Source organism: Carassius carassius, chromosome 13, assembly GCF_963082965.1.
Source record: "Carassius carassius chromosome 13, fCarCar2.1, whole genome shotgun sequence".
NCBI classification, from domain to species: Eukaryota; Metazoa; Chordata; class Actinopteri; order Cypriniformes; family Cyprinidae; genus Carassius; species Carassius carassius.
In genome coordinates this window covers 18,830,920-18,842,974 of record NC_081767.1, presented here as the reverse complement: position 1 = coordinate 18,842,974, position 12,055 = coordinate 18,830,920, and the positions used below count along the sequence as shown (strand labels likewise).

The 12,055-nt window shown below is 38.2% G+C and overlaps 1 protein-coding gene and 1 long non-coding RNA gene across 2 annotated transcripts; both read right to left on the bottom strand.

Moving 5' to 3' along the window:
* Window positions 1–2,201: 2,201 nt before the first annotated feature.
* On the bottom strand, window positions 2,202–3,771 carry LOC132155650 (uncharacterized). Its single transcript, XM_059564377.1, has 8 exons — window positions 3,440–3,771; window positions 3,253–3,323; window positions 2,982–3,158; window positions 2,800–2,840; window positions 2,667–2,729; window positions 2,535–2,585; window positions 2,328–2,463; window positions 2,202–2,233 (listed from the first exon to the last, which is right to left on the bottom strand). The coding sequence occupies exons 1-8, from the start codon at window positions 3,607–3,609 to the stop codon at window positions 2,223–2,225; spliced, it is 720 nt and encodes a 239-aa protein (XP_059420360.1). The 5' UTR covers window positions 3,610–3,771; the 3' UTR covers window positions 2,202–2,222.
* A 1,607-nt stretch (window positions 3,772–5,378) lies between these two features.
* LOC132155648 (uncharacterized) lies at window positions 5,379–6,141 on the bottom strand. The gene is made up of 2 exons (XR_009437321.1): window positions 5,889–6,141; window positions 5,379–5,410 (listed from the first exon to the last, which is right to left on the bottom strand). It is a non-coding gene; the product is annotated as an uncharacterized LOC132155648 (long non-coding RNA).
* Window positions 6,142–12,055: the final 5,914 nt, after the last annotated feature.

The following is a 12,055-nucleotide window of genomic DNA, read 5'->3' as shown; positions in this document are numbered from 1 at the left end:
TTCCTCGTGTTCAAGGCTCTAAAGCTATTATATGTCTAGTTGCTTAATGTTTAGTCAGACTGACAGCTCCCCCGTGACAGGTGAAGTGACAGCCCACCACCAGGGGTGGTCTCCCTTCCTGCGCTACTGGGTGTGTCCGTGTCATTCATTTAGTCGGAAGTTTGAGAGCGGTGATCAGAAAAGAAAAAATGAGTCGGAGGTTTGAGAGCGGTGCCCAGAAAAGAAAAAACCTTATTAAGAAGGAGTTGCGCGAAAAATGTCTGCTAAAGAGCATCCCAAAGCTCACCGGATTTTTTAAACCAGCTTCTAGTGCTACTGAAGATGCATCCAGCACCGGAGAAACATCGCTTCACACACCGGAGGCGGAGGGAGCGGAGGAGGTGCAGGCCGCGACCGCCGCGCCCGCGCTGCCCGCGCAGGTGGACGAGGAACAGCAGGGGACTGCCAGCAGCAGCATCAATAGAGGGGAGGAGGAGGAGGAGCGGGGTGCGGGTGAGTCTCAGAGAGAGGACCAGGCCGCTAAACAGTCAGATGATGACCGATATAACAGTGACCCGGGCCGCTGGGGAAATAATATTGACCCACAAGTGCGGGCTTATTGGGCGAAAATGGGACCGAAGGTCTGTCAAAATAAAAATGCGGACGTGTCAGCATCGGAACGCAAATATAAACAGCAGAGAAGATTTTTCTCAAAAATGCATTTCAAACGAAAACTCAGTAATGGAGAGTTTGTGCCCGGAGAATGGCTCTGTTATTCACCATCAGCAGGTAGTGTGTTTTGTTTTGCATGCAAACTATTTGGCCAGAACACGGAGAAATCAGCATTTGTGAGTGGGGGTTATTTTGACTGGAAACATGCAAATGATCGCATAGCAGAACATGAAAGCTGCGACATTCACAGAAAAGCCATGATCACTTACATCAGTCAAGCAGCTGACAGGGGAACAGTGGATTCAGAACTAAAAAAACAGTTCAATGAGGAGTGTGAGTACTGGACACAGGTTCTACAGAGAGTTGTTGCTGTTGCTTTCAGGGGTGACAGCCACAGGTTTGGAGACTCAGATAACGGCAATTATTTGGGGTGCATGGAGCTGATTAGCCAGTTTGATCCTTTTTTAAAGGCTCATATTGAAAAATATGGAAACGCTGAAAGAGGAACCCCATCCTACCTCTCCCTGAATGTGTGTGAGGAATTCATACAGCTGATGGGACAGAAAGTGCTCGAGGAAGTAATTAGCAGAGTGAAGCTTGCAAAGTATTTTGCTATCAGTGTGGACTCCACGCCAGATATCACCCACATTGACCAGCTGACTTTCATCTTGCGTTACGAGGAGCGATTTGTAAAATTCCTCCCTATTGAAAACCACACCGGAGAAGCACTGTTCAACTCTGTTATTAGTGTTTTAGAGGAGATGGGCATTGACATTATTAACTGTAGAGGACAATGTTATGACAATGCTAATAATATGTCAGGAGCCTGTGGTTTGGCCGTGTTGGTGTTGCTATCCACGGTGCTGAAATGAGTGTGTTTGTGTCTGTGCAGGTGCATGTCATGTGATTGGTTCAAAAGGCCTGCTGAGGTCAGAGAAGAGGCTCCTACATTTATCTGTTGCTGTTCTTGCTGTTATCAGTTATATCAGTTCAGACAGGTTGAGTATGTTTGTGCAGACAGGTGATGGTTGGTGATGATGTTTTTCATAATAGTGTTTAAAATCACACATTTTGGTTTTCGTCAACGTAAGTTGCTTTGTTGATAAATAAAGTGTCTTGTGTTTATGCTCAAGAGGGCTCAGTGATATTTTAATAACAATATTATGGTGTTTTCTGTCTCAAAGAAGGAAAACTCACTGTTGTTGCCAGGTCTTGAAAGAAACTAATGCATTTTATGATGTAGATTACACCATTTTAAAACGAGACTAAATTGAGTGGATGGCGGGGAGATTTGGGGGGCCTACAAAACCTCTCAGCCCCGGGGCCTCCCATTAGGTTAAGGCGGCTCTGGAGGCAACCAAGGATTGTTGAAGAGGAAGACTGGGGCAATGAAGCAGTATTGGAAGAAAACGAAACAGGCAGACTTATACGAGACACATATGCAAATAATTATTTTGCTTAATATGGTCTAAACCATGTGTAGCTTTTAAAAATTTCCACTGGCCCCTCAACTTTCTCCTTAGGTGAACAAACACACAGAAGTCAAAGTATTTAATGTGATTTGTCTTTATTCAGAGTGAATCTGCCTGTTAGGGGTGAAAACACACAAATTTTGTGGAAAGTGATCAAAAAGGTAACTTTTTTTTCTTTTCCTTTTTTAAAAATGGTAGTTCTACTTGCATTTTTCTGTAGCTGTTGAATTTCCAGCTCCAACTTCCTCATCTTCAGTTTTTTATACTGGATGTCGATATCAATCGCTTCCATTTGTTTAAGGAGGTAGCGTTTATACACTCCTTTTATGTTTTCTGGGTTCTGTAGCAACATAGATTTAAGTTATTTCATTGAATACTCTTGTCACATTGTTTTCATTTCTTAATACTCACTTTGTCACATGTGGTCCCAGACTGAGAGGGCTCTAGAACAGTGTCAGCATCCTGAAAACACATTATGGTCATTTTATCACACAAGTACACTTTTTAATATTCAATACAGTATCACATGGAACCTGTGACTACCTCAGGCCTCCTTGAACATACAGACACAGTCTCCTCATCCTCTTCAACTGATGGGCCTTCTCCCTGTGACCACTGATTAAACTCAGTTAAACTCATTAGCTTACATGACTGATTTAAAAGGACTCATACTCACAGGAAACATGATGTCTGGTGGATCCATAAAGCATACAGAATCTTGAACCAAAATGCACCACTACAGTAGCACAAGTACCGCTACGTGACATTACTGCTATGGTGTACTTAGGCTTACAATGCCTAAGGAAGGAGGAAATCAGTTAGTCAGGAAGGAATAATGATAATAAAACACACACACACCTTTTATATGCTCACTCCTTATACTACGTGATATCATCTTAGATGATGTCCCCCCCTCTATTCCCTCAAGGACGGGCCTCCCTTTATTAATTTCCAAAGCCAGCTCCTCTGCAGGAGTGAAGCTGGCTGGTGGTGGCCCTCCCCCAGTGCCAGCAACCTCAGTCTTCTTTTTGGTCGCTGCAATAAAAAAAAATACATAAAAATAACCCTGATTAGTTGTAACTTCAAGCTGGCATTGATTACATATATACATACCATTGGATTTACTTACCATTCTGAACTATATTTTTATATTTTATTTTCACCTGCTGCCAGGTTCTTTTTCCTTCACTTAAGTTGCTGCTGCGTGAAAGCAATTAACGTTAACGTTACGGTTATTCACAAACAAACTTTGCAATGTATTGTGACACACATTCAATGTTGATAAAGTATTTTAAATAGCTTACATCGCTACTTACGCATTGAGACGATCAGCAATTTCCTGCCAACCTTTCTCTCTTGCTTTATTTATTGCCGCTGTATTGCCTTTTTTGGTGATGACATCTTTAAATTTGTCATATGTTTCCAATAGCAAACGCTGTTCCGTTGCCGTGAACATCGCTGCTCTATCTTTTCCTTTTGTTGCCATGGTAGCCCACAGTAAATCGATTGACCCATGCTCGACTTTTCAGGACTTTTAAACAATGGCGTGCACGCGCAATTATCTAGACTATTTAAACCTGACTCAAATTAGTAAGATCACATGATCCTCAACTTACTGTTATGGAACCAATTTAAGCGCGGATGTTTAGCTCGGTTCATTCAAGTCAGGTTTTGGACTTTAATCCCCACTTTTCTAAGCGGCTTTTATGGAACAGCCCCCAGGTGGCAAAAAAAGAGTGTATTATGTGTTATGTCTTTAGTCAACGAACGTATTCACTTGTTACAAAAACTGATCTGACTTTATTAAAATATGTGTATAATTGCATTCAATATATAAAGTCTAATTAAGTCGTTTAGATGAACAAAGCACAAGGTTTTCTTTCCTAATTAGCATTTTAATTGTTTGGTCAGACAGTTTGTATATTATATATTTACATTCATAATATCGGGGATTAAACGTGGAGTTGCTAAATATCAAAACAAGCGTATGTGCACAGTACCTATAACTGCGCTTTGCATTTTCCGAGATTGACATGCTAAATGACATGCTAAAGACTAACCCGGTTTACTCTCATTCATTTAGTTCACGAACAAGATAAGCTATGTACCAGTTCATTTCATTCACGAACGACATGTATCCATTCATTCAGCTCGTTCACGAATGACATGTGTATCAGTTCAGTCATTTTATTCACGAATGAGATGTACTAAATCATTCAACTCGTGCACGAATGACATGGGTACCAGTTCAGTCATTTCGTTCACGAACGATAAGATCTCTAGATCTAGTTCAGACTCATATGAAACTCGTTCATTGAAGGGCGTATTCGTTCACTACATTCAACAAATCACATACTCTGTCACATCTCATACTCGAAGGCTCGAGGTTGAGTAATTCTTTGACAGGATGAAATGGTTGTTACCCGGTTCATTGAGCTGCGCTGCTGTGAAGGGAGGAACTTCAGTGAACAAGAAATATGAGTCAGTGGATTACGTGAATGAGAACGATTCATTCACCTAAAAGATTCGTTCAAAAAGAACGATTCGTTCACGAACGACACATCACTACTGTGTGCGACCATCACAGAAACCATTGCCCAGCGCGATTCCACAACTCCATAACTATGGGAAGAATTTAATTAATGTTACTGTAAGATAAGTATAGGCTAGATTATTGCCTACTTATGTACATACACCAATGCATTTTCAAGATTTTTTTTTCACAACAGAAGTACACCTGTATAAAATGAAAGTTTCTTTACATATTGTGTATGGGGAGCTTTTTTGGCAAACTGTTTATCAGAGCAACTTGAATGTGATGTACATTTATATCTTGAGTGTCATGAGTTGCAAAAGCAATTTAATAGGGATGTATGGTGTGTTTTTTAAAGCGACTGTCTCTCTAAAATTTCATACTGACAAGATGTGTCAACTTCCAACATCCAGGCACGCATGTGAAGCTTGATACACAGCACACAGCATGGCTGCTATGTCTTCTGTCCATCAACAAACATGGTACCAAATACTGTATTTATTTTAGGCTTAATATTGATTATCAATCAATAAATGAAGCATGAGCATTTTTACTTACAGCAATTTGGGCAGAGGCCACCACCCGAGATGCATTTTTGTTTTTGATGACCCTCTGGCCCCAGTCATCATTAATTTTTGCAGTTTTTAATAACCGCTTGCTTGGCAGTGTGGCAAAACAAGCACTGCAGGTTTTGCGGTTAGCCTGCTGATGGACCTGGCAGCTTGGGCAAGACCTGAATTTTGGCTTTGTCATTCTGAAATGTACACCCATATACAAAATATAAATATTAAATATCATACAGGGATCCAAACACACATAAGTACAAGAAAGACAGAGCTAGTCAATCTATTAGCATGTGTCATACAGCAGCAGGCTTTGCTTAACGTAACACTTTTCTAACATTATCAAAGGTAATATTAGATCTGGATGTTTGCAAGCTGGCAAATTGTTTAAGTGCAGAAAAACTCTGAAACATAAAGTCGCCAAGCGAGCTGTTTGCTTTCCTGTAGTCATAAACCATCTTTGAATACCGGCATTCCTCACAAAACTTAAGTTTGATTTACTTAGACTTCATGCAAACAGCAATCTTATCTTATAGGTTGGCCTATATTGTGCAGACTCCTGCAAATTTAATTTGGTGCAATAACCAGGTATTATATGCCAGTCTCTATCCATTAAATTGGTATAATGTGCACTTAAAACAACACCAACAAACATTCTTTGATCCCGACCTTTACACTTTCAGTTGATTAAAGTAAGTGAAGAAGAGGCAGCAACCCAGGTCATCCGTCCCTCTAAAAAGCAACCACCACTCAGATGGTAGGGGAGAGAGAGAGGGATGGAGAGAGAGAGAGAGAGAGAGAGAGTGAGAGAGAGAGAGAAAGTGAGAGAGAGAGAGAGAGAGAGAGAGATAGAGAGAGAGTGAGAGAGAGAGAGAGGGAGAGAGAGAGAGAGAGAGAGAGAGAGTGTGAGAGAGAGAGAGAGTGAGAGAGAGATAGAGAGAGAGAGAGAGAGAGAGAGAGAGGGTGAGAGAGTGAGAGAGAGAGAGTGAGAGATAGAGAGAAAGATAACAAGACAATAAAAAAATCCATTAATAGGCATTTACACGTTCAAAATAAGTTTATTAAAAATTTTTTTTTATATATATATATATATATATATATATATATATACACACACACACACACACACACACACACACACCATGTTTTTTTATATATATAAACTCGTAATTGTATTAATTTTGGACATATAAATCCCTATTAATTTCTCTATTCAAACAAGGCGTATTGTTGGACGGAAGCAGTGAGACTAAATACTATCGCATTATTTTCAGTGACTGTCTGCGTAGCGGTGCATATTAAAACATATTAAAATGATTTTTAAAACTTGCTTTGTCGCGTCCAGTGAAGAAGGAATTTAGCTGTTGCTGCGTGGTGCAGTTAACTCCACATCTGAGCCGCTGTCATCGGAATCCTTCGTGTTGCCAGATGTTGAAGGGGTTCTTGCTGTCATGGACCGCAACTATTGCTCATTGGCTTTAAAGCAGGGCACTCTCCTGCATTCTTAACATACCCTGAGGTGCACACGAACGCATTTAGAGTGTCTGTAATGAGCCGATTTCGTGTATGAGTAAAGAAGCCCTATGACTGCAACTACGCTCATTTAAATTTTCATAGAATTCTGAAATTATCGTACATTACGGGATTTTTTTCATTATTGATTGTACATCGTACTGAGGTAAAACTTATCGTACAAATCCGATAATTATCGTACGTCTGGCAACACTGGTTTCTGTGATGGTCGCACACAGTGACGCGTTGCACAAAATTGCGGCAAAATATAAATCATAATGAAAAAGTACAGTCTTAATATTTTATATCTTCGCTCAAAATTTTAAAGGGGTCAGCAGAAATGTCTAAGGAAACACGGGTATATGTTAGCCATTACATTTTAACACATCACGTCCCAGAATGCACCCATCTCTTTGCCAAAGGATATGTCCATATTAAGTAATATAAACATTTCTGTTTATATTACGACTTAACAGCGTGTCTTGAGGATGTGAAAGCTTGGCTTGCCAATAATTTTCTTTTTCTGAACTCAGACAAAACAGAAGTCATTGTTTTTAACTCCTCGGAATCCAGGCTAAGTAATCACCCTGACCTTGAATCTCTAAATCAGTTCATCTCTCCCCAAGTAAGAAATCTAGGTGTGATGGTAGATAGGTGCCTCAAATTTGACAAGCAGATAAGCGCAGTCATTGGGTCCAGCTTCTTCTCTCTTCGCTCTTTAACAAAAATCAAATCTTTTCTCCCTAAGCACTCCATGGAGACTGCTATCCATGCTCTTATTACCTCTCGCCTGGACTATTGCAATTCCCTATACTTTGGTATATCTAAGTCCCAAACGTCACGCCTACAGGTCGCTCAAAACGCAGCGGCGAGATTTCTGAAGGGAAAGAGGAAATTTGATCATGCCACCCCCCTACTAAGATCCCTTCACTGGCTTCCGATTAATTTTAGAATTGATTTCAAAATTTTACTACTGGTTTTTAAATCATTAAATGATTTAGCACCTTCTTATTTATCCGATCTACTCCATCCCTACCTTCCCACTAGAGGCCTTAGATCCAAAGATAAGCTCCTCCTTCAGATTCCCACAACCCGGCTAAAATCGAGGGGTAACCAAGCCTTTGAAGTGGCCGGCACAACACTGTGGAATAAGCTTCCACTCCATATTAGATCTGCCTCCACTTTGTCTGAGTTCAAATCATGTATCAAAACTTATCTATTCTCGGTTGCTTTTAACTTATAAGAGTGTTCTATCATAAATTGTTTGCTACTATTTGTGTACTTTATAAGTGTTCTGTTTTAAACTATCTTGCTAACTTTAGAGTACTTAACCTTTTATTTTTCCTAACTTGTACAGCACTTTGGTCGGCCTGTGGCCGTTTTTATTTGTGCTTTATAAATAAACTGAACTTGAACTTGATTTCTGCAGCAGGCTATTTATCACAACTTCATAATTAGTATTGAGATGAAAGGTCTATAAAAGTATGCTAATGGGTTTGGTTTTTATTTTTTTTTATTTTTTTTGTCGCAAATAAAGCAAAGTAGGCTCACTATAAGCCATTGCAAATAGAAATACCAATGACAATTAAAAATATCCCACCTAAATTAAGGCATGTTTAAGCCTACAGCAAATATGCAGTCCTGCAATTTTGCCGTTTTAATGTAGCCCAAAATTATATTAAAAGTGAAAAAAGTCATGATTCCGATTTAGACCAGGGTTTCTGCTCCAATAAAATATTGCGCTCCAAGCCAGGTTCGTCAAAATCCAAAGATGAGGGATTTGCATTCAAATATTGGATGAACCCCCTCTACGTTGTCAAGCGACGAATAGGGGGTACCCTCAACGTTGCTTATGGACGTGAGGGGAAAATGACCAAACGCCAGTATGTGACGAATAGGGGTGAGACTGTGTTGTCTAGGCTCTAGATTCCAGCAATTTAATTCCAACAATATTCCAGGGCATAACTTTGAGGAAAGAGGGAACTACTTTTACTTTATTTATTTTTTTAGATGTGTTTGATTAGGAAGAGTTTGAAAATGTATGTGCCTCCATTAAAAGGTCGAGAAAGACTGCTTCAGAAATAGTTAAAAAAGGGTACCTTAACCCTTGTACTCGGATGCAGTTGTTTCTGCATAAATATCAATACAGTTGGAAATTGGAGATATTCAAACTTACACCTATATGCCAGATACTATCCCTTAAGACATTTAAACAGTTCTGTCTTCATGTTGATGACCACTTCTCTGAAACAAGGCTCTTTGAATCTATGATCTATAACCCACCCCTTTAACACCATAACCGTTTTTTGTGTGAAAAATTCTTCAGTGAATTGCTCTAACTGTTAAAGGTTTCAGAGGACTGCAGAGAAGTTTGTGAGTGAGTTGCTACTGGATACTGTGCACATGTATGCATATGATTTAAAAAGCCATAAATTTTATTATGGGAAAATTGATTTAATGCATATTATTTATCACTTCTTAAAAATAGACAGCATAGCTGAGTGGCAGAGGCAGAGCTCTAGAACTACAGTCAAGAAAATGGCTGAAGGGCCAAGATGGCTGTGACTCTAGCACTAGAAACACTCTTTGTTAGGACCCTTTGTGATCTTGTTGACTAGAGTAAGAGAGTTTTTTGCAGTCGAAGAGCTCTCTCTCAAGTTATCTGGATCTTAGGGTGGCCTTGGTTGATGTTCAGATTAGCTGATATAGGAAGAATCTACTTATATGTGTTCTTCTATAGGTCCAACTGAATAGGATGATAGGAAGTGTACTTCCTAAGTGTACTTTCTTTGCTATTATTTTCCAAAGACAAGCTCCTCCTAACTGGAGTTTAGAGGACATCACAGATGCGACACAGATCAGGCTTGTTGTTGGAGGATGTCGACAAAGAGCCTTAAGTGGGGAGGCTGTCGGTACTCCAATCAGATGTAGAGCAGACTAGAGTGGGATAGACATTAGTGCTCCAATCAGACACTGGAGATTGGAGGACATTAACATCGATCCCAACCTGGCCAGTGGGGAGGACTTCTGGGACACTGGTACAAGGTTCCCGATGATTTTGTATCTCTTCAATTAGAATGACTGACACTTTACCATGAATTTGTTGGTCCTCAAAAGGTATTAGACTGTTGTATTGACAACAAATTGCAACATTTTCCTCTGGTACAGAGGTGTACAGAGTGAAGATGTACATTTTTCATGTGTGGCCATATTCAACCAGTGTTTATTTATATGTTCTTTCTGATGTCTCCCATTTCTCAATTTCATTCAGAAAAATCGAATTGGAATGTTCAGTCTTAATCTTTGGAGCAACCTGGAAATGAAAAGAAAGATAGGAAACCAAAAATATGAATTTATTTGTACCACAGTAAAAATTGGATTAGAAATCTTGCTGAAAAAGCTTTCCAAAAAATGCATCTGAAACTTCATTCAAAGTGTCTGATTTTGTAATGTTAGGTTTACAATTTTTTTTTTTTACATTTTTGAACATATCATTTCAGCACAGTAACGCAGGAGAGGCTAGGGCTAGATGTCACATGGTGCTGTATATGAAAATCATCTTATATACCATTTTTGTTCATTACATTTTATATTTTTTTACTGTTTCATGTTTGTTTCATTTGTTTTACTGTTGTTTTGTGTTTATACGAACCATGATCCATTATAAAAATATATCAAATATAGTGTGACAGTTATGCAAAAAAGCTGTGTGTTGATTTAAAACATTTATTTTAAATTATTTGTATATTTTTTATGCAAACTGTATATTATCAGCAAGAGCACAAAATCGACAGTGAATAAAAAGATGACAAAGGGTGGGAATGAACTGTCAAAGGAGTGAAGTACCATTCATTATTATTATTATTATCATCATAAGAATATAGTTTAAAATGTGTGTGTGTGTGTGTGTGTGTGTGGTGTGTGTGTGTGTGTGTGTGTGTGTGTTTGTTTGTGTGTGTGAACAGAATAATAGCCATCAGGTGCTTGCAGGAGAAGAGGTGGACTCTACCTTGACTGACAGTGAAAAAATGATTAACATTAAGTGTCCTAACCTTAGAAGATGTATTCACTTCTCATGCTTGTGAACTAATAACTAGTTTTGGTAAGAACATCTCTGAAAATAAAAAACATAAAAGGAAAACAAAGAACCAGGACATAGTTAATGACACAAATAATTTGTCTAAATATAATTGTAAATGTGAAAATTTGTGAAAAATAAACTCATTATAATAATATGCTTTAATTCCTGACACAAGAAACCCACAAAATCTATATAGATTAATTGTTTGGTTTGTTGGAGCATTGAAATAAGGTCTTAGAAAGCCACTTCACCATCCACTGGGAAAATGTGCTATGTGATACTTTTTTTCTCTCTCATTCTGTGGGAGTCTGGTTAAATCAGATAAAATATATTTCTCAGGATGCTGCAGACTTGAGGCCAAACTAACAGAAAGAAACAATCTGCTATCCAATATCAAACAAATTCAACTGTTCTCTAGCCTCAGTGCAGGTCACAGAGGTGTATGTTTTGCTTGCTTCTGCCAGCCAGCAGAGAGTAGAGTTATAATTTCCAATATACTGCTAATGTGATCCAACAACGACGTACATGTAGCTAGATAATATGTACTGTTTCTTAGAAGAATTATGGGTAACACTTTATTTTTTATTTTGAAATCTTGTTGTATCATTAATGAATAACTACACAGGAACAAATGAGTAAAGCAATATTTAACATTCTAGTAACTATTAATACAAATTAGTCATAACACAGTAATAGCAGGCAGTTGACTATTAACTAATATTTTTTCATACTTTGCAGAACACTACCAAGAACTACTATTTACAAGTTCATAATTAAAGTGAATACATAATGTATTATTTATCCTATAAATGAAGATCATGGTAACTCCTTAGTAATTACAATGAAAGCTTATTAGGTTATTGTAAGGTTTTGGATAGTAATTCCTTCCGATGACTTTGGTTATAGCTCAGGGAAGTCGTGTATTACTTTATATATTTTATACATTCATATTTATTTTTATACACCTAAATATTTATATATTTAAAATTTTTCTCACCCGTCAAATTTTCACCACATCTCAAATCGTGCATTGGGTTTCATGGCATTCTAGGTGGAAATGGCATTTTAAACCATTTAAAATAAAAGGCCCAACTTCATTAATAATTTCAGTTTAGTTAGTACATACAGCTTAATAATATTTTGCAAGTTTTGCATAGTTTGACAAAATAACAGCTTGATTGGAAATGAAATAATAATAAATAAATCATGTTTACCTGAGATATTTTAAGATATTTAATCTCCT

Bases quoted from the DNA above. Each gene is read 5' to 3' on its own strand.
- LOC132155650 (XM_059564377.1), bottom strand. From the start codon at position 3,609: ATGGCAACAAAAGGAAAAGATAGAGCAGCGATGTTCACGGCAACGGAA. The intron at 3,324-3,439 runs GTAAGTAGCGAT...GCTTTCACGCAG, and splicing joins ATTGCTGATCGTCTCAATGC to CAGCAACTTAAGTGAAGGAA. The intron at 2,464-2,534 runs GTGAGTATTAAG...ATGTTGCTACAG, and splicing joins CTGGGACCACATGTGACAAA to AACCCAGAAAACATAAAAGG.